This window comes from Benincasa hispida, chromosome 1 (genome assembly GCF_027475165.1).
Source record: "Benincasa hispida cultivar pf3 chromosome 1, pf3_genome.v1.1, whole genome shotgun sequence".
Classification (NCBI taxonomy): domain Eukaryota; kingdom Viridiplantae; phylum Streptophyta; class Magnoliopsida; order Cucurbitales; family Cucurbitaceae; genus Benincasa; species Benincasa hispida.
This window is the reverse complement of record NC_143478.1, coordinates 19,492,454-19,515,415: the sequence shown is the minus strand read 5'-3', so window position 1 is coordinate 19,515,415 and position 22,962 is coordinate 19,492,454. Positions and strand designations below refer to the sequence as shown.

At 34.9% G+C, this 22,962-nt stretch overlaps 2 protein-coding genes across 2 annotated transcripts; both read right to left on the bottom strand.

Moving 5' to 3' along the window:
• Positions 1–467: 467 nt before the first annotated feature.
• LOC120071531 (endo-1,3;1,4-beta-D-glucanase-like) lies at positions 468–15,621 on the bottom strand. Its single transcript, XM_039023861.2, has 7 exons — positions 15,168–15,621; positions 12,897–12,918; positions 12,281–12,407; positions 7,638–7,728; positions 7,257–7,346; positions 1,240–1,340; positions 468–842 (listed from the first exon to the last, which is right to left on the bottom strand). The coding sequence occupies exons 1-7, from the start codon at positions 15,310–15,312 to the stop codon at positions 702–704; spliced, it is 717 nt and encodes a 238-aa protein (XP_038879789.1). The 5' UTR covers positions 15,313–15,621; the 3' UTR covers positions 468–701.
• A 1,599-nt stretch (positions 15,622–17,220) lies between these two features.
• On the bottom strand, positions 17,221–21,211 carry LOC120073525 (endo-1,3;1,4-beta-D-glucanase-like). Its single transcript, XM_039026366.2, is given in 8 exon segments — positions 17,221–17,499; positions 17,502–17,541; positions 17,862–17,962; positions 18,789–18,873; positions 19,181–19,270; positions 19,763–19,889; positions 20,394–20,415; positions 20,974–21,211. Coding segments are annotated over 8 exon segments (708 nt in total). The 5' UTR covers positions 21,122–21,211; the 3' UTR covers positions 17,221–17,404.
• Between the last annotated feature and the right edge of the window lie 1,751 nt (positions 21,212–22,962).

Genomic DNA, 22,962 nt, shown 5'->3' with positions numbered 1-22,962 from the left:
ATTTCTTAACTAAAGTTTGTATGAACTACGTACGGTTGGTAAGTTTGCAATCTATAAAAATTTTAGTAGCGTAAAAGTAAATTTTATGTAGTTCAAACAATTGGTGTTTGAGTGATTAATAAAAATTTTTTAAAAAATAAAAATAGAAAAATAAAGAAAATTATTTACACAAAAGTCGATAGAAACTAATAGAAGCCTATCAAAGATAGAAACTTAAGTCTATTATTGATAAATGCTGATAGAAGTCCATCAATGTTTTTTTTTTTTTTTGTTGCTATTTCTATAAATATTTTGACATATGTGAAATTTTTCCATTAAAAATCCATAATTTAGAATATACGAATTCACTTCTGAGCCAAACATCCTATATACAATAAAATAAATATAAGGTCCACAATTTCATAATTTTAATTTTTAAAAAGTTAGAACCAAATTATGGTTAAGGTAAAAGAAAAAAAAACACATTATTTTTCCAGCAAAATCAGATACATTTCAATTTCACACCAAGAAAATGCAAAGTCGTTGTACAATCATCACCATCAAATTTGCTAACAGTATTACTGTCCCTCTGCTTTTCACTGAGATATTAGAAAACAGCTACAGTTTAAATATTCTTCCAAATTTCTTATTCTGAGCTTAAAGAGTAAAATGGTCTACAACACAAAGATACTAACAAGAGGGATTGACAATGGCCAATTCAATTACTTGAGATATTTAGTAAACCAAGCCAACAAGTCCCCATGAGCTTCATCTGCACATTTGACAGCCTCTTCATCTTCCATATTGTACCTCACAGTCCACCCATGAGAAACCTTTGGAAAGATCTTTACGAACCCGTCGACCTATACATCGAACAAGCCAAAATTTACATCTATTTTTTTTTAAGTTGAATGAATGCATATGTGGGTAATGTGAGAAGTGTAAGGTCAAAGTATGAGTCAAGTGCACAATTTGGACCGACATTCGACTTCGACATGAAGGTAGGAAGCATCACGTTGAGCTTAAATATGATTGTGGCAAAAGATTCAAATCCTAAAATGAGCTAGGGAAATGGTTTATGTAACTTAACTCGAGTAATTAGATTGATGCTATTTAACCTGTACTTGTTGTCAATGTAAATCACCTTTTTTTTTTTTTTTTTTTGTTAAGAGAGGCAAGATCAAATTCACAAAAAATATTATGATAGAAGTTCAACTAGATGAAGTAAAAGGAAGGAAAATAAGACAACTCTCACTCTACCTCAGGCTTTGCAGACAAAACTTCTTCAAACTCTTTCAAGAGTTCTGGAGGAGACATGTGATCAATCTCCGCTCCTAGTACCGAAATGTGAGCTTTGACCCCTACAATTATCAGTATGCATCCGACTCAGTTAGCTTTTGTTAAGTTATTTTCATCGATTTCTTACTGGTTAGTTTCCATAAATACAGAGAAATAATCCCTGATACTAATTAGAATAAGTCAGTGAATCTGAGATTTTCATTTGCTAGGAACATCTAGCCTCATACTTTAGAAAGAGTCTGGCTTCAAGTGCGGAAACGTTTCAAAACAAAGGATTAAGTAGTAATCCTAACGGCAGGGAAATAGAGTTATCCTCTTAGTTAAGCTTGTGCTCCGTACTTTGGAGAATGAATTTCTTATCATTTAATTAGATAAAAGGTACATATATATATATAGGAGAATGAGAAACCCTAATCTAGGATATACAAAATTATAATAAAGGACGACTGTACAAATTAATTTAAATATATCTTATAAAACTACCCCTCAAGCTGGAGCAAATATGTCAATCACTTAAAGGACGACTGTACAAATTAATTTGCTCCAGCTTGTTGCATAAATAGTTTATTCTTGCTCCATTTACAGCTTTGGTAAATATATCTCCCAACTGTTCTCCAGTTTTCACATATACTGTAGATATTAACTCTTCTTGTATTTTCTCGCGAACAAAGTGACAATCCACTTCAATATGTTTAGTTCGTTCATGAAACACTGGATTGGATGCAATGTGAAGTGCAACTTGATTATCACACCATAATTTAGCTGGCACAGTAACGCTAAAACCCATCCCAAATAAAATTTGGTGTATCCATACTATTTCACACACGGATTGTGCCATAGCTTTATATTCTGATTCAGCACTCGAACGAGAAACTACATTTTGTTTCTTACTTTTCCATGACGCTAGGTTTTCTCCTACAAAAACACAATATCCAGAGGTTGATCTCCTATCATTTCGAGATCCAGCCCAATCAACATCTCAAAAGCATTCAACCCTTGTAAGACCATGATCTTTATATAAGATCCCACGTCCATGTGCAACTTTTAGATAACATAGAATTTGTTCTATTGCAGCCCAATGATCCACCATAGGAGAAGACATAAACTGACTCATAATACTCACAGAATAAACAATATCTAATTGTGTCACTGTTAAATAGTTCAACTTTCCAACTAATCTTCTATATCTCTCAGGGTCTTTAAATGATTCTCCTTCTCTAGCAAATTGCAAATTCGGTATCATCAGAGTACTACATGGTTTGACTCCTAATTTTCTAGCCTCAGATAACAAATCAAGTACATATTTTCGTTGTGACAGATAAATACCTTTCTTGCTTCTCATTACTTCAATACTTAAGAAATACTTATTGTCTGAAATCTTTAGCATGAAATTGACCCTGAAGAAAAGTCTCAAGCGAAGATCATTTCCAGTGATAACGATATCGTCAACATACACAACAAACAAAGCAATACCATTATCAGATCGTCGATAGAACACATAATGATCAGAAGCACTATTCTACCAAAACATTCGAGTGCTTGACTAAACTTACCAAACCATGCACGAGGACTTTGTTTCAATCCATACAAAGATTTTCGAAGACAACACACCTTATCACTCTCCTGGTTCCCCATACCCGGAATAGTATGTTATAAAGTTGTTGTTGCATTCTTTCTAGCCTACTACAATCTTTCTCTTCTCTATTCTTACAATCAAACTGTTTGCGAAAACCTTTTCTCCAAACCCGTTTTCTAAAACCGTTTTCTCTAAAACGGGGGTGGAGGTTGCGAGAGGCACCCAATGTGCCATTGGCTGTTCATATTCGAATTGGCTGACTTGTTCGTGAGCGGGAACAAGTGTCGCACAATCGCTAAGTGAAACTTCGAAAAGTGCGATTGTGACAGTTGGCTGAGCAATAAACCCAGGTGGTTGCTCCAGGTAAACTTCCTCCTGAAGATCACCATGTAGAAAAGCATTCTTAATGTCAAGTTGATGCAAAGGCCCATTATGAGTAGCAACCGTGGACATAAATAGTCGAATGGAAGTTAATTTAGCAACAAGAGAAAATATATAAGAATAATCAATCCCATAGATTTGGGCATAACCTTTGGCAACAAGACGAGATTTCAAGCGAACCACTGTTCCGTTAGGATTGGCTTTTATAACAAACACCCATTTACATCCAATAGTCTTCTTTCCTGCCGGACGCGAGACTAAATCCCAAGTACCATTCTAATCCAATGCAGACATCTCCTCAATCATTACACTACACCGCCCAAAATGAGATAAAAGCTTCATGAACAGAGTGAAGAATAGAAACGGAATCAAGAGATGTAATAAAGGAATAAGTGGAGGAAGACAACCAGTTATACGAAACAAACGAAGAAATAGGGTAAGTACAAGTGCATTTACCTTTTCGAAGGGCAATAGGTAGATCATCAATCGATTTCGGATCCGATGTCGAAAAAGCTATTGGGTAGGACGTGTTTGAAGGTGGCTGTGGAGGACGCCTGGAGTAAACTCGAGTGACCAGTAGGCGAGAAGGAAGAGACACAGAAGAAGGTTGGGTAGGAGATGATGTGGAAGAGGTAATCTCATAGATTAAAAAAAAAAAATAATCCTCCTTTCCTTTACAATGATTAGACAGTGAAGGACTAAAAATTATATCTTCAAAAAGCGTAACATCGGGAGAGATAAGATACCTGTAAAGAGTAGGACAATAACCCTTGTGAACACGTGAATAGCCTAAGAAAATACATTTCAAAGATTTTGGATTTAATTTAGTACGATGTGGACGAATATCCTGAACAAAACAAACACAATCAAAGATCTTAGGGGCAATAGAAAACAAAGATTTCGTAGGAAAAAGAGTATGATAAGGAATCTCTCCATTGAGGAAGAGGAAGACATTCTATTGATCAGGAAGGAACATGCATTTGAAAGGATAAAGCGCGGACAGTTTCAAGGAAGTGTCTGTTCTTTCTTTCAACAACTCCATTTTAAGATGGAGTGTCTGCGCAAGAGGGTTGATAAATGATGCCATAATCACATAAGTAAGATCCAAGTAATGAGAGAATTATTCACCAGCATTATCAGTGCGCAAGGTTTTGAGAGAGACATTAAATTGATTTCGAATTTTAGCATGAAAAGCAACAAAATGAGACAATAACTCAGAACGATTTTTCATTAAATATAACCAAGTCACACGAGAATAATCGTCAACAAAAGTAACAAAGTAACGAAAACTTGTTTGAGACACAATTGGTCAAGGACCCCATATATCAAAATGAACTAACTCAAATAAAGTGTTGGCTCGTTTATGGACTCTAGGACTAGAACTAAAACGATGAAATTTAGCAAACTGACACGAATCACAATTCAAAGACGATAAAGAACGAAATTCAGGATAAATTTTCTTCAACATAGACAAAGAAGGATGACCCAGACGACAGTGAACTGCAAACGGGGATGTAACGCCAGGACATGCTACAACTTATGGTATCTGATGGTAAAAAATGTAAAGGCCCTAGGACTCATGTCCTCTACCAATAATCTTCTTTGTCATACGATCCTTAAACAAGCAATAACCAAGAAAAACGAGACATGGCAATTAAGGTCGCATGTAAGCTGGCTAATAGAAATTAAATTAAATGACAATTGAGGCAAATGTAATACAGAGGACAAAGAAAGAGATTGGGTGAGAGGAATGGTGTCGGATCCAAGAACAGAGGAAGTGGATCTATCTGCCAAAATGACAAATGGGGATGGGGCAGGGGACAAAGGTGTAGAAAACAAGTTAGAATTACCTGTCATATGAGTGGTGACACTTGAGTTTATGACCCACTTGATAGATGATGTAAGAAAGCATTTCAAATTACCTGTCTCAGCAATGGTGGTAGTACAGTTTGATGAAGAAGATACCTGCAAGGATTCTTGAAATACTTGAAATTTAGCAAAATCGACAGCAAAGATGGTAACAAACTTTTCGGCCATATCACTGGTAGAAGCTATCTGTGTTGAGATCATTGAGCCTTGTACAACTTTCGAAAATCACGTTTCAAATGTCCTGGCTTACGACAATAGTGACAAACAATCTCCTAAGAATCTAATTTTCGATTATCATAACTAGGCTTTTGAAAAATTGTTGGTCATCCCTGGAGTAACCCGAGAGTTATTATTCTTGCTTATAAAAGCACTACTAGGATGAGAAATAGACGAACCATATTGAGAGCTCTCAATACGAAGAACGTGAATAAAGGACTCCTCTAACGACGGAATCTAAGAATCAGAAAGAATCTGTGTTTTAGTCATTCCAAATTCAGGTGAAAGTCCATCAGAAATATCATAACTGCCATCGTTTCTCGCTGGGCTTGTTGAACTTTGACATCTAGGCTAAAAGGTAACAATAAGGCAAGTTCAGCCGCTGTTTTTTTAAGCCTCATAAAGTAGCTTGAAACAGATTCAGCTTTCTATTCGACTTGAAAGAATTGCATACAAGCTTCAAACATTCGATGGACGTGTTCTTTTCCCGAGTACAAAAATTCTAAGAACTCTAAGAGTTCCTTAACAGAATTACAATGATCTACCAAACCAACAACCTCACTCTCAATGGAATTCTTAATCTGAAGATAAAGTCAAGCGTCATCATGAAGCCAAGCCTTTTTCTTATCATCTTGTGGTGGATTCTCAGTCACATGATCATCCATATCAGTACTAAGTAAATAAAACTTAGTGCAACGCCAATCATAGTAATTATCTTCATTTAACTTATGTTCCGTTATCTTTGATGCTAAGGGAATTACATTGGATACAATCATATGCTTCATCTCATCCATTAAGAACCAACACATGATCCCATAGGCAGAATTAAACAAATCAGAATCGAAAGCAAGGTAAATCAAAGAGCGAAACAATCCCAAATTAGAACAAAACCGTCACAAACCCTAGGAACAAAAGGGTGTTTTCCAAACAGCCTCACACTTAAGTAGATGTTGGTAAAACTAAAGTCACAAATGGACCGGAAAAGCTAACCCGAGACGAACCCAACCGACGGAAGTGAAGAAGACAGCCTCACGCGCTCTCATGCGCCGACGTGTGACGACGGAGCAATTCTGAATTGGCGACACGTGTGACTCATGCACGGCTGTTTCTAGTGAATGACGACGGCAAACTAAGTCGGACGGCGGCGACACTACTCCTAAGGTGGGCGGTGTCGTCAAACGGCCACTCAAAGTGATGACCCAAATTCAAACCCTAACTCACAAAGCCGTCAAAGAATATTCTAAACCCTAAACAAAGAATGGCTCTGATACCATGTACTCTGTACTTTTGGATAATGAATTTCTTATCATTTAATTAGATAAAAGGTACATATATATAAGAGAATGAGAAACCCTAATCTAGGATATACAAAGTTATAATAAAGGACGACTTTACAAATTAGTTTAATATGGATTTGGTGAATGTGAAAGAAAAGGATTTGAAGTGATCGGGCCTATCCGTCTTGCTCGTCAAGTCGATGGCTATATCCCTTTTTCAAATGCTGGAAAAAAGAATACTCTTCTGCATGAAAACTCTTCTGGAAAAAAGAATACTCTTCTCCATTAGGGAGAAACTTACTTCTATGAAAACTCTTCTGCATGTTTCTTCAGCCTCACTCGTGCATTAAAACAAAGCACCTGAGAATGAGTTGAAACTAAGCACCTAGGCATGCTTGGCTGTGGTATGGCTATCTATAACGTAATTGGGGAGCTTAAAAAATGTGGTTTTTGTATGGTTTGGTTCATGTTCAGAGGTTCTTTTGGTGTTTTCTTGTTTGTTGGAAATTCCATTTCTTTCTTGTCTGACTTGGGGTACATTTGAAGCAGCCTTTCTTTACATTCATCTTCAGCAATGGAAGTGTTTCTTATTAAAAAGGACGGCAAAGAAGGAAAAAAAAGGCCAAGGTAGACAAAGATAATGGAAACAAAATACAAACCTTTGATGTCATCGACAGTAACAAACGAGGGATGTAGCAACACAGCAGCTTGAATTAATTCCACCTTTGTAAGGTCAACCACAACCTTGGCTGGGGTACAAAAGTTCATCACAATTCAAACACAAGTAAGAAATTTTCATCCAGGTAATAGTAATAAATCATAGGAAGTACTCCCAGAAAAGGATTATAGCAGAAAAGGATTATAGCAGAAAAGGATTATAGAACATGAAATAGGTGATGGAAGTTATTCAAGAATGAAACAGTAATATGAATGAACTTATAGATTCCTGTACACTGAAAGCAGTGGATAATTGTGTGATCATAACATTACCAATAAAATATGATAATAAGAAACAAGAAACACAAAATGAATATACTCACCACCCCAGCAAATGCCTACGGCTCCAATCGCTGAGATACCTTTGTTTTTCAGAGCTTCCACAACTGGCTTCGCATCATCAAAACCCTTCTCCTGTTAAAACCATTACATCAACATAAATTTGAACTCTTGCACTTCAATCAGTATAATGATTGGTTTTCTTTGAAGATCTTTAGAATTAAACAACATAATGGCCAAAGGCCACCCCATTTTTAAACTGACAAAATGTTTACTTAGATAAGACAAGGAGTGAGCAAGTGAGCAAGCACATAGGTCAGTCAATCCTTACCAACCCTATTGTTATAATTCTATAGTTAGGGTTTTCCATTCTTGTAAATATTTTGTGATATTTTCCTTTTTTATACTTTGTACACTTGTATATATTCATATCTTTGGTGAATGAATAGAGTATTCTGATTCTTTCTCAAACCTAAGAATTTTACATGGTATCAGAGCTCTCTAAACAAACTTAGGGTTTTGTGAACCTTAGGGTTTGAGAATTTAGAACCTGTTTGTGATACGTTTAGGGTTTTGTGGAGAAGTGAGTTTACACTTTTACTCACAGTTGCCGTCTTCGGTTCGTTAGCTGTCGTTAGCCGCCACCGCAGGGGGAAAAAAAAAGCTGTTTTTTTCGACACCGCCCAGTCCAACGAGGAGCCCTGCCGCCGATCTACAAAACCCCAAAGTCCAGTTGCCATCTGACTAGCGTGTGAGGCTCACGCGCCAGCGTGCGTTTTTCGTCTATCTTCTGTGGGTTTCCTCAGTGTTGTTGGCTCTTCTTGGTGGTGTGTTTGTTTGGGATATATAGATATACTCACTGCTTGTAAAGACATCTCTTCGGTAAATTAGGGTTTGATTCTCTGCAGTTCAGTGTCTATTTTTTGAGGTAATGGCTGATAAGAAACCAATAATGTCTGAGATTGTTCCTATGGTGTCAAAAGTAACTGAACACAAGTTGAATGGATCCAACTACTATTCATGGAGATCAAATCCAGGAGGTGTTGTTTGCTATTATTATCATAAACCTGGCCATACGAAACGTGAATGCAGAAGATTGATGAATGAAGGTCAAAGGATGCCATCACCCTCTGCACATGTCGCCTCTACTCTTGATAATCTTGACAAGTCAATTACGATTTCTGCAGAGGAGTTTGCTAAATTTCAGCAGTATCAAGAGTCATTGAGGGCATCATCTTCTACTCCCATTACGACCATCGCAGAGACAGGTAACATTTTTAAATGCCTTCTTTCCTCCACGTCAAAATGGGTCATTGACTCTGGCGCTACAGACCATATGACAAGTAACCCCAGTTTATTCTCTAACCTTTGTACATCTACCTCTTCACCTAATGTCACTATAGCTGATGGAACCTCCACTCCTGTTTTAGGATCAGAAACCGTCCATCTCATTGAATCAATTTCTTTGTCATCAGTTTTAAATTTACCAAATTTCTCGTTTAATTTGATTTCGGTCAGTAAACTCACTCGTGATCTTCATTGTTGTGTCTCATTTTTTCCTGATTATTGCTTATTTCAGGATCTTACGACGAAACAGACTATTGGTAAAGGGCGGGAATTTGGAGGTCTTTACATCTTTGAACCACAAACACCTACGACCATCACATGCTCTAGTGTGTCGTCTCCCTTTGAAGAGCATTATTGTTTGGGTCATCCATCTATCTCTGTGTTGAAGAGTCTTCGTCCACAACTTCAACATTTGTCTTCTTTAGATTGTGAGTCATGTCAGTTTGCTAAATCTCATCGTTTGAGTTCGTATCCTCGAGTCAATAAACGAGCTAGTGCTCCTTTTGAATTAGTCCATTCTGATGTTTGGGGTTCATGTCCTGTTGAGTCCAAAGGAGGGTTTAGGTATTTTGTTACATTTGTCGATGACTATTCTCATGTTACGTGGTTATATTTAATGAAAAGTCATTTTGAGTTACTTTCTCATTTTCGTAACTTCCACGCTGAAATTCAAACTCAGTTTAGTGGTGCTCTTAAAATCCTACGGAGTGATAATGCTAAGGAATATTTTTCTCATACACTCAAATTTTATTTAGATGCCCATGGCATCCTTTATCAATCTTCTTGTGTCGATACTCCATCTCAAAATGGGGTTGCAGAACGAAAGAATCTTCATCTCCTTGAGACAGCCATAGCTTTGATGTTTCAGATGCATGTTCCAAAATCCTTTTAGGCTGATGCTGTTTCCACAGCTTGTTTCTTAATAAATCGCATGCCCTCTTCCATTCTTAAGAGTGAGATACCTTTTCGTACTTTATGCCCCAAGCAACATTTGTTTCTCATTCCACCCAAAATATTTGGTTGTACCTGCTTTGTTCGGGATGTTCGGCCTTAGCATACCAAGCTGGATCCAAAGTCCTTAAAATGTATTTTCCTTGGTTATTCCCGTGTCCAAAAGGGGTATCGGTGTTATTTTCCTAGTCTAAATAAATATTTAGTCTCTCCTGATATCACGTTTTTTTAACATACTCCATTTTTTTCATCACTGTCTTTCTCTTCGAATAAGAGTCAGGGAGAGCATAAGGAATTAGAGGATGATTTCCTTGTCTACATAGTTATTTCTCCTTCTGATCCTCTTCCTGATTCATCTCTACCTGTGGCTACCTCTACTCTTCCTCCCATCGTTAAGGTCTATACTCGACGACAACCTCCTCCAGTTCCATGCCCTGTACCAGAGTCTTCTTCGTCATTGGATCCAGAAACGGGTGATGATCTTCCTATTACTCTTCGTAAAGGTAAACGTACATGTGCTCACCCTATTTCCTCTTTTGTTTCATATAACCATTTGTCGCCTTCCACATGTTCATTCATTGCATCCTTAGAGTCTGTATCCATCTCGAAAACTGTTCATGAGGCTTTGTCTCATCCTGGTTGGTGTGCCGCAATGGTGGAGGAGATGACTGCTTTAGATGATAATTATACTTGGGATTTAGTTTCTCTCTCTGCAAGAAAGAAGGCTATCGGTTGCAAATGGGTGTTTGCAGTTAAAGTCAATCCTGATGGTTCTGTTGCTCGATTAAAAGCGCGCCTCGTAACGAAAGGCTATGCACAAACTTATGGCATTGACTATGCTGATACTTTTTCTCCTGTAGCAAAAATGGCATATGTGAGGTTGTTTATTTCATTAGCTTCAATCAATCATTGGCCTTTACATCAGCTTGATATTAAAAATGCATTTCTTCATGGTGATCTTCAAGAAGAGGTGTATATGGAGCAACCACCAAGGGTTTGTTGCTCAGGGGGAGAATGGAACGGTGTGTCGCCTTCGTAAATCCTTGTATGGATTAAAGCAGAGCCCATGAGCTTGGTTTGGTAAATTTAGTCAAGTGATTGAAAGCTTTGGAATGTGGAAGAGTAGGTCAGATCGTTTAGTCTTTTTTAAGAGATCTGAGGGTGGTGTCATCTTGTTAGTTGTATATGTGGATGATATTGTGATTACTGGTGATAATGCTTTAGGTATCCAGTCTCTAAAGACCTTTCTTCATAGTCAATTCCATACAAAAGATTTGGGCATGTTGAAATACTTCTTAGGAATTGAGGTAATAAGAAGCAAGAAAGGAATTCGATTATCATAAGAAAATATGTACTTGACTTGTTGACTGAAACAGGAAAGCTAGGGACTAAGCCATGTAGTACCCCAATGATGCCCAACTTACAGCTCACAAAATATGGAGAATTGCTAAAAGATCCTAAAAGATATAAGAGGTTAGTGGGAAAACTTAATTACCTTACAGTGACTCAACCCGACATAGCCTATTCAGTAAGTATTGTGAGTCAGTACATGTCATGCCCTACAGTTGATCATTGGGCTGCATTGGAACAGATTCTTTGTTATTTGAAGGTTGCTCCCAGGCGTGGTTTATTATATAAGGATTATGGTCATACTGATATTGAATGTTTCTCAAACGCCGATCGGGCAGAATCTAAAGAAGACAGAAGATCAACCTCAGGGTATTGTGTTTTTGTTGGTGGTAATTTGATTTCTTGGAAGAGTAAGAAGCAAAATGTGGTTTCACGTTCAAGTGCAGAATCAGAATATAGAGCAATGACACAATCTGTGTGTGAATTGATTTGGATATATGAAATTCTTGTTGAGTTGGGATTTGAAATCACCACACCGACAAAGTTGTGGTGTGATAATCAAGCAACACTTCATATTGCGTCTAATCTAGTATTTCATGAAAGGACTAAACATATTGAAGTTGATTGCCATTTTATACGTGAGAAAATTCAACAAGGGTTGGTATCTACAGGATATGTGAAGACTGGAGAACAATTAGGAGATATCTTCACAAAAGCATTGGATGGAAGACTTATAGATTATCTATGTAACAAGTTGGCATGATTAACATATATGCTCCAACTTGAGGGGGAGTGTTATAATTCTATAGTTAGGGTTTTCCATTCTTGTAAATATTTTGTGATATTTTCCTTTTCTATGCTTTGTACACTTGTATATATTCATATCTTTGGTGAATGAATAGAGTATTCTGATTCTTTCTCAAACCTAAGAGTTTTACAAATATAATTCCTGAAACTAAAACAGGACTTCAGCAGTGGCAGATAAATAATAATTAATTAGGAAAATGTTGCAGTAATGAAGTGAAAGGCAAGAACTAACAGGTCCATGATCTTGTAACCAAACCCGAATTGGCCTATTAGCATCATCTGGGACAAATGGATCTCCCTTGAAGAAATCAGGAGCAACCACAAAGAACCCAGCAGCTGCAACCTTATCCGCTAGCTTCCTACAAATTGAAAGTAGCTGAAATTAGTGCCAAGTACAACCCAAAGACATGTGCAGCAAAAGATACCAATCTTCAACTTCTTTCTAATTTGTTGAAGAAATGATTTCATGAACAGTGTGAAACTACCATCCAAAGAAAAAAGGGTCAAGGCCAAGGCCAAAGCCAAGGAAGTTAAAAAGGAATGTATGAGTAGAGGTATACAAGTTAAATGGATATAAAATTTACACCAAGAAGAACTAAATAAAACAAGTGTCCTGCTGCTTTCTTTCCTTTAAAGCCAAAAAGCCAAGAAGATGCAACTTCTTTCTGTACACTCTCTAGAAATGCAGCTTATTCTTCTACCAAAATGCTCTTCATATACCATGTTCTTTACTAAACAAAACCAACCCAATCACGGAAAGAACAAAAGCAATCTCTTCTTTAGTAACAACTAACAAAATCACGTGAAGCCATGCGGTAATTGCATAATCTCTCCAATTTTAGAAATACCTTAAAAGTGGAGCTTCAAATCCTGCACAGCGCAAGACAGCATAAAAAACTTAGAGCACTAAACTTTCACATGCACCTAATATCATTGAAAGCGAAAAAGAACTTCATAGATACTTATATACAAAGCTTCACAATGGATTAGGCAAACTAAAAATGAATAGCAAACATGAATTACAAGATTAATGTATGGAGGTATCGGCGTCTCAATTTTATTGATCGATATTTAGATCAATAAAATATCGATAGATATTCCTATAAATCAAGAAACTAGAGAAAATGATCTAAATTAATAAATGAGTTTAATTCATTCAATCTTCTTCTTTTCTCTTTCTATAATTTTTCTTTCCTCTAGATCCAAACTCCTAGTCCCCGTTGAAGAACAAAGGAAAAATAATTTCAAGTTCTTCCTTACTAATCGTTATTAGTATTTATATTCATGTTGATCACTAATTTATTACATCTTTTATGCTTCATTATGTTTAAATTAAATTACAAAAAATACGACTAAATTTGGCTCTTTGTTTAAAAAATACGTCTAATATTTCAAAAGTTACAATATTTCTTAAATGTTTATGAAAGGTCCGTAAAGTTCAAGGGCACTTTTTGTAATGAAGCCTTATATTTATATGGCATATCCAAAATATCTCTTAATCCTTTTTCTTAGTTCAAAGAATGTAGCATAGGAATTTGAATCTTCGATCTCAAAAGAAGAAGTATATGTCAATAGCATTTATATGTGATCATGCTGGCTATCCCTTAAAGCTTAATATCTGTTAGAGTAAATTAGAGTTTATTTCTAATCAGTATTTTCCTTTATAGTATTTTTTCTTTTATGTATGTTTCCTTTCTTGGTTTCTTTCCTTTGTTGGGTCTGTTGGTGTCTATTTATTCACCTTTGTAGTGTAATTTTGATTAAGCAAATTATTCAATGATGGTATAAAAAATTAACATGGTATCAGAGCCTTAGGGTTTTTGTCTGATTGAACTCTAGCCGCTGCAGCCATGTCCGACCTCTGTCTTTGTCGATCGGTCGTCGATGGAGGTAGACCCCCGTTACCAAGAAAGCCTAATGCATTTATGTTTAAAACTACCTCTACCTCTATCATTGATTCTATTTCGTTTTCAGATTTACATTTGTGGGTCTCTATATCTATTTTTTAGATCTTCCAAAGTCACTGTTCCATTTTCAAATCAGCAGTTTGTGGGTTATGTTTTAGATCTCTATATGAGAATCTCTGTTTCTAGTCCATAAGTTCTCCGTGTTTCAGTTCTTTGTGGGTTCTGTTTTCAGCCCAGAATTTCTCTGTGTTTTAGTTCTTCGTGGGTTCTATCTCCAGCCCAAAAGTTCTCGGTGTTTTAGTTCTTCATAGGTTCTGTCTCCAACACAAAAATTTTATGTGTTTTAGTTCTTCGTGGATTTTGTCTCTAGCCCAGAAATTCTCTGTGTTTTAGTTTTTTGTGGGTTCTGTCTCGAACCTAGAAGTTTTCTTTGTTTTAGTTTTTCGTGGGTTTGCCTCCAACTTAAAAATTCTTTATGTTTTAGTTATTCGAGGATTCTGTCTCCATCTCAAAAGTTCCCTATGTTTTAGTTCTTCTTGGTTTTGTCTCCAGCCCATAAGTTCTCTATGTTATAATTCTTCGTGGGTTCTGTCTCTGATCTAAATTGAGAGTTTTCTTCAATATCCATCATCAGTTTCACTTGGTCGCTTCACATACTAAGTTGGTTGTTACTCTACCACCTTGAGTTTGAGGGAAGATGTTAAAGTAAATTAGGGTTTATTCCTAATTAGTATTTTCCTTTATAGTATTTTTTTTTCTTTTATCTATTTTTCCTTTCTTGATTTCTTTCCTTTGTTGGGTCGGTAGGTGTCTATTTATTCACCTTTATAATATAATTCTGATTAAACAAATTATTCCATAATAGTATAGAAAATTTATAATATCAATATAAAATTCTCCAATTTAGTATTGAAGAACGCATCAAGACCATCGAAGTATAACATAATTTCTATTAGCAAAGAGAACATTTACAGTGCTCAAGAAAATGGGAAGGGCAGGGCAATTCGTACGAGCATATGAAGTACAGTATTAGATAAAAATCAATAAACCTAGGGCTAGGAGAAATTTTCATCAATTCCTAAACTCCCAAAAGAGCATCTATTAAAATTCTACCGTGAAAAGAGACAAACCCAAGTGGAAATTCCCTTTTCCCAGAAGTCAAATGTATATACACACACACAATATACAAATGAAAAGGGGTAGGTACTGTACCGTAGACATCGGTAATAAAAAGGACGGCGAGTTTGTCAGGTGAGCCGGTGACATAGGTGGTGAGGCCGCCGAGTTCTTCAAGATGGCCGGCGCCGCTGCTGGGGTTTAGAGTTGGTGGGTTTGAACAGCATTGGGGACCTGCCATTTTTGTTCCTCTTTTAACTCCGAATTCAGTGACGATCCTTTTACTCCGATTTCAACTAGAGAAATGCTTAAAAAGAAGGAAACGTGGATTTGAACTTCCTCAAACACCCAAATCAATTTGCCTCAGCCCTGACGTCAAATGAATGGATAACCCCATTAAAAAAATTTCTTTAAATTGTTCTTCCTTATATTCGTCTTCTCTTCTTGTTTTTTTTCTCTCTTTAGCACAGGGAAATGATGACGGGCATTTCAACCTCGCCCTCAACTAATTTTCATAGGTTATAATTTATAATTATAATTATAAGTTTATAACCAACGACAAAAGAAAAGTCGGTAGTTTTATAATTGCAAATGGGTGACATTCACTTTTGAATGATAATATAATAAATACCTTTGCATGTCACCAATGACTAAACTATGCTCCAATTGATGGAAGCTTTTTTTTTTTTTTATCAACAATTCATAGTTTATATATTAGGTTTGAAAATTATGATTAAATTATAAATCAACTCCAAATATTTTGTAAGTTTGTGTATTATTAAGATCCTGTTAAATAATTGTTTGGTTTCTTGTTTTGAAAAGTAGAATTGTTTTTTCATAGCTTTTTTATCATCGTTTTCCTCTTTTTTAAGTAAATAATGAAATTTTTAACCAAATTTTTAGAACTATATATCTTTTTTAATTTTCAAAAATTGGTTTAAGTTTGATAACATTATTGTGTATGATAAGTTATGAATTTTTCAGTTTGGTTTTAGTAAGGAACTTCGAATGGTAAATAAGTCTACGGATTTTATTTTATTTTTTTATATTTAATAGATAATAGATGTTTATATTTACAACATTGTCGTTGTAATAAAAAATGAAGATAATAAAGATTGGAAGACAAGTAATCAAATTATGAAGAAGCGTGACCTTGTTGTCCTAGGTTTTATTTAATTACCATTTATTTTTTGTTTTTTTTTTTTTTTAATTTTTGAAACTAAAGATTTTAAATACCACAGTCTTCTATAAAATTCAAAATTCAAGATTGTGAAGTTTGACTAAAATTTAAATATATTTTTTTAAGAAAGATGAAAACTATGGTAAATAGAAAAAAAATCGTGAGGACAATCTTAATTTTTAAAAAACGAAAAGTCAAAAGCCAAGACCTTGTTTGATTGTTTTTATTTTCTGTTTTAAAAAATTAAGCTTGTAAATATCACTCCCACCTATAAATTTCTTTGTTTTGTTCACTTTCTACCAATATTTTAAAAAAACAAAGTCAAATTTTGAAGACTATATATATATATATATATATATTTCAGTGACTTAGAATTCAATTATTTCTTTTAAGAAAGGAAAAAATCCCTATATAAAAATGAAAGAAAATCAACATAAATTTAAAAAAACATAAGATTAAAAAACGAAATCCTTACAAAATGAATCTAGAAGATTGTTTGGACCTCAAGTTCAAGTGGGTAGAGTGAGCTTCGGGATTATAACTTAGATTATAATAGTTAGTATTTCCAACAATAATCTCTCCTTGTTATAGTGTTTGTTATTTGTTAACATGTTTATTATTTTCTATTCGCACTCTCCCTTTCTCCCTTTTTGTTTCGGTGTTTACTATTTTCTATCCAGATTAAAATAATCCACATACTAAACATAAATTATTACTACATACTATAGTAATAACTTATTATGACAACCAACTCAAGGCTCAAAATATCCTCAGAATGAATAACAAACGGGACCGACCACACAGTAATCTAAATTTTGACAGAATAAACCTGATTTCATTGACCATTCTACTGAACCATTGTGGATTTGTGGCCAACTTGGATTCACAACAATGTGATCACTTGGATCCATTAATTCAGCGCAGACAGTGATTTCTACTAGCATTCATATCTATTCAGTGACGTTTGGATTGATTTGAAGGGATGGTTTTTGGATAAGATAAGAAACAATGACTTGTACTTTCCTCCATGTGAGAGAGGGAGAGAGAGTAAGATAGGCGCAAAAAAATATTTAAACATTTTATGCTTTGCCTGTTTTTCAGTGGCATTAGTAAGCAGTAGCCACCAACAAGAGGCCTTGAAATTCCAATTCAACTACTTAAGGTACTTTGTAAACCAATCCAACAAGTCCCTATGAGCCTCATCTGCACGTTTCACAGCTTCTTCATCTTCAACATTGTACCTCACTGTCCATGAGAAACTTTTGGAAAGATCTTTACGAACCAATCGACCTACATACATCAATCAATCCGAAATTTACATCTATTTTCAAGTTGGTTAAATGCAATCAAGAGTGTGGTTTGGACTGCCATTCCACATGCATCCCCTTACAAAGGGAAACCCATAATATGATAATATATATCAATCTCAAATATGATTATGGTAGAAGATTCATTATCCCAAGATGTGCAACATTACTCAAGCAATTAGACTCAGAGATGTTAAACATGTTTTTGTTTTTGAAGTAAGGCAAGGTCATATTCACATCAAACATTATAAGAACAATATATTTGGTGAAATGAAGGAAGGAATGTAAGACAATTTTCACTACCTCACGCTTTGTGGATAAGACTACTTCAAACTGTTTCAAGAGTTCTGGTGGAGATATTTGGTCGATCTCGGCTCCTAGTATCGAAATGGGAGCTTTAACCCCTATACTTATCCAAAGACATCGAACTCAGTTAGTAACTACTAAATTAGTTTCATCTATTACTAACTGGTTGCTTCCTCTAAAAGCAGAAAAATAATCTTCACAATGATCCGACTACTAATAAGAACAAGCAGGTTAATGTGAGATTCCTGTTTTAAGTGCAATATCTAATCATGAAAAATTTACAAACAAAATTATCAAGAAAGCATATCATCCTACAAACTAACCTCATTTATTTTTATTTTATAGAAATGGAAAACAAAAGAGTTAAAAAACTATGTGATTTTCTGGCTCAGCCCATTGCATTAGGGGGTGTAATGACTCTTTGAACTTCCTTTCGGGAACACTATTCTGCATGTTCCTTCAGCCTAACTCGTGCATTTCCCATGAGAAGGAACTAAGATCACTATCCACTATTGATCCAATGATTGTCTCTGATAGTGTATCAAATGAGCGTCTTCTAATCTTTTGGTTTGTGCTTGGCTATAGAAAGGAAGACTGACCTCGGGCAACTATTTCTTGACCATCTAGTTGAAGAAGATGATGAATTTTGAAAATAGAAGGAGACGACATATTCAGATTTAGAACGAAGCATGAGTTAGTGCTTGGCTGTGGCTATCTATAACATAATTGGGAAGCTAACAAAAAATGAGGATTTTGTATGGCTTGGTAAGCATTTAGTGGTTCTTCGGATGTTTCTTGTCTGATTCGGTGCATTTGACGCAGCCTTCCTTTACTTTCATATTCCAAAATGGAAATATCTCTTATTAAAAAGACAAATAAAGAAAAAGGTCAAACCGAGCAAGATAATGCAACTTATAAACAAACCTTTGATGTCATCGACAGTAACCAGCGATGGATGTAGCAACACAGCAGCTTGAATCAAATCCGCCTTTGAAAGCTCAACCACAACCTTGGCTAAGATGCAAAAAGTACATCACAATTCAAGCTCAGGAAAGAGATCTAATAAAAGTAATAGTAAGAAGTCAGAGAAGTATCTGAAAAAAAAAATCATAGAACATGAAAATATGTAAGGAAATTGGGAAGTTATTCAAGAACGAAATCGCAGTGTGACTGAAACTTATACCTTCTCACAGTGCACATGGAAAGCAATGGATAATTATAATACCAAAAAAAATAAAAATAAAAACAGTGGATAAATGTGTGTTCATAACATCAATAACAATATGACAATGAAAAACACAGATGAATATACTCACCACCCAGCAAAAGCCTGCAGCTCCAACTGCTGAAATACCACTGCTTTTCAGAGCTTCAACTACTGCCTTCCCATCATCAAAAGACTTGTCCTGTTAAACCATTTAAATATTATACGATCATTGGTTTTCTTTGGTGATCTTTTGAATACAACAACATGATGGCCACAGACCCCTCCCCCTAAAATGACAAAACGTTTATTAAAATTAATTAAGGCCTATTTGGATTGACTAAAGAAAAAAAGTTTTTCATAAAAGTCATTTTTATTTAAACTCTCTCGATAAAATTGTTTAAAATATACTTTGAAAGTGTTTCAAAAGCTATTTTAAGTGGTTGTCAAACATGTCAATTTTTTTCCAAAATGACTTATTTTCAATATAAAATACTTGAAAAGTTAAACCAAATACATCCTAAGATAAAGAGAGAGTGAGTGAGCAAGCACATGAGTCACTCAATCCTTACCAACTATATCAATTCAACTCCCAGTTTTGTCTGAAGACTAAAAACATTTTAGCATCAGCAGCAGATGATCAATAATTAACAAAGAAAATGTTACAGTAATGAAATGAAAAGCAAGAACTAACAGGTCCGTGATCTTGGAGCCAAACTCGAATTGGCCTATTAGCATCATCTGGAACATATGAATCTCCCTTGAAGAAATCAGAAGCAACCACAAAGAACCCAGCAGCTGCGACCTTATCTGCCAACTTCCTACAAATTGAAAGCAGCTGAATTTAGTGCCATAAGGAATCAAGAGATATGTGCAGCAAAACAGTATCTTCAAACTTTTTTTTATATATATATAATCTTTTTAGAAAGGGAAGAATTCCATAGACAGTGTAAACCCAAACCTACGAAGTTCAAAAGTAACCTTCCAATTGGCGCATAGAGAGTTTAGATATACGAATTAAGAAAGAATCAAATTTACACCAAAAACAGCTAAAGAAACATGGACTTCAAAAAGGTTCCCGTTGTTTTACTCAAACCAAAAGGCCCAAAAGTATATGCACTTTCTACGAATGGAACGACGAAGGGTTGAATCTCAGTGGATCATGTTGTATACACTTTCTATAAATTGCAGCTTATTCTTCAACCAAAATGTTCTTCGTTTCCCATCTTCTTTACTAAATAAAATTCAATTTTGGATTGACTTTCCAAATGTTTAAAAAAGCAATCTCTCAACTTCATAACCTCTCCCTTCGATTTCATAAATACCTTAGAAGTGGGGCTTCAGATCCTGCAAAGCAAGGCAGAACGAAAAGCTCAGTGCACTAAATTTACCCATGCATTCTATATCATTGAAAACGAAAAAGGAACTTCAAATGTACTATACCCAACCCCATTTTCAAAGCTTGAAGTGTTAATATATTTTTTCATCCTACTCACTGCTTTCTTCAAAAACATTCTGTTAACCTCAGATTGACTGCTCTGGTTTCCTCCATTTTATGAATTGAAATGATTAGCAAAGAGAACTGAACTTAACAAAATGGGAAGGGGCCGAAGGGCAGGGGATTTTGAACGAGCAAACGAAGTATAGTATATATAGATGAAAATCGACAACCCATGAAAAATTTTCATCAAATCCAGAACTTCCAAAAGAACATCAGTTCAAATTCTAGAGTGATTTTGAAGCAACCAAATGAACAGAGTCAGACCCAAGTGGCAATTGCCTTTACACGTCAACTACCTCAGTTGTACTAAAGACAAAAGCCAACAAAACCAGACAGAGAAGAATCGTCAAAAAGGATGGAAGAGAAGGAAGAGACATGTGGATGAAAAGGGTAAGTACCCATACCGTAGACATCAGTAATAAAAATGACGGTGAGTTTGGAGTCAGGTGAGCCGGTGACATAGGAGTTGAGGCCGCCGAGTTGTTGGAGATGGCCGGCGCCGCTGCTGGGGTTTGTTGTTGGTGGGTTTGAACAGCATTGGGAGCCTGACATTTTCTTGCTCTCGCTATGATTTCAGTGGCGAATTGGCCTCCATTTCAGTGCGAGTGAAGCCTTAAAAACAATGAAACCGTGTTCGAATTTCAACCTCTAGGCTCTTGCGCCATAATCCACTTGCCTCCAAGTACGTGGGGTACATGGTCCAATTTGAGACCTTCAAGTTAACCACAGTTATTTGGAGATGCAATATGAGATAGTATATTCATACATCTTACATGTGTTTGGAGGTCCATTATTCTATCTCATCGGACCCATTTTTAGAACGTATTTCGTATCTCATCGTTATGTGTATTGTATATCATTTCAGTGTTTGAACATATTCGATCATTCATATTCAATCAGAACTTCCCAGACATCAAAGCATTTGAGTGTTGTTATGAAAACATAGGTTTGAAAATAATGAATTCAATGAAAAATATCGGTTATATTTGATTGTGTTTAGTGGTACTTAATCTCAGTTTAATCAATCGTTCAATTTTTTTAATAATAAGCGAGTTACTTAGACTCTTAATTATAACTACTTTTGAAAATTATCTTCATGAATTCCCGCGTTTCTTTAGACCTCTTCAACTATCGATTTTATAAAATCGAGGATTAGAGAATTGTTGCATGGATTATTCTCAAAAAGAAATTTTAATTTTAGAAGTTAACTATAATTGAGTTAGAGGAGTTTAATTGATCTCAATTATAAGTTTCATTATGTTTTTTTTTCCAAATGGAATGTAATAAAACATGTAAATTGATATATTTATAAAAGTTTAAGATTTAAATTAATACAACTATTAGCTAACGGTTTTCATTGATGTACCTCTAAAATTTATGGTTATAAATTGATATTTTTCTAAAAAAAAAGAAAATACATGGCTTAGAATGATAGTATATATGAGCCAATCACCCAATTTTCCAAAATTAAATTGAAACTTTAAAATGAATGGGCTTGAAAGGAGGGATCCAGCCCAAGCATGTGATCTTGAAGTGAAATAGATTTTGGGCCTAATCCATATTTGTTTAATTGGGCCAGGCTTAAACCAATCAATGGACCTTGCTATCAATTGAAACCCTTTTGTCAAGAGAATTTGGACTAGACGGCTTCAATAGTAGACTCAAAGGAATAGCAAATTCTAAAGTTTCATGTGTAAAAATAACAAAAAAAAAAAAAAGTTTCTAAATCTGAAAATAAGCATAATCGTTTATTAATTATCAATTCATTATTATTAAAAGACAAAATCACACTCAATTTTAAAAAAAATGTGATCCCAAGACTGAGAACATTCAAGAATAATAACAAATAATTACATTGTTCTTAGAAATGGGGCACAGTCACGATTTACTAAAAAATGTAAAGTTGAAAACAAAAATACAATATATTTAGAACTTCTAGAAGATAAAGTACAATAGTCATTACTCTTCCCACCATAAAATTCCACAACTTATTGAAAATTTTGAAAACAATATTAGAAAATAATGAAATAATAAATACTAAAAAAAATGCATTTTTTAAAAGACGAGAAAAATGTAAACTAAAAAACGTAATATTTTTAAATATATATATATATATATATAAAAAGATAATCTAAATAATTAAAGTATCTATCAAATTATGACAAATAATTTTTTAAATCGAAAATTACCTCAAACTGCCATGAGAAATAAACAAAAATTTTCTTTTTTGAAAATTTAAATCTGACCCTCAAATTATAGTAATTGATTATGTAGAATATAATTATACCGTATTAATAAAATAGTATAAAATATAACTATTTAAACATCTAGAAAATAATTACATTGTATTCCAAATATCAGCTGCAAATATACTGAGATAAATTGACTTTTTA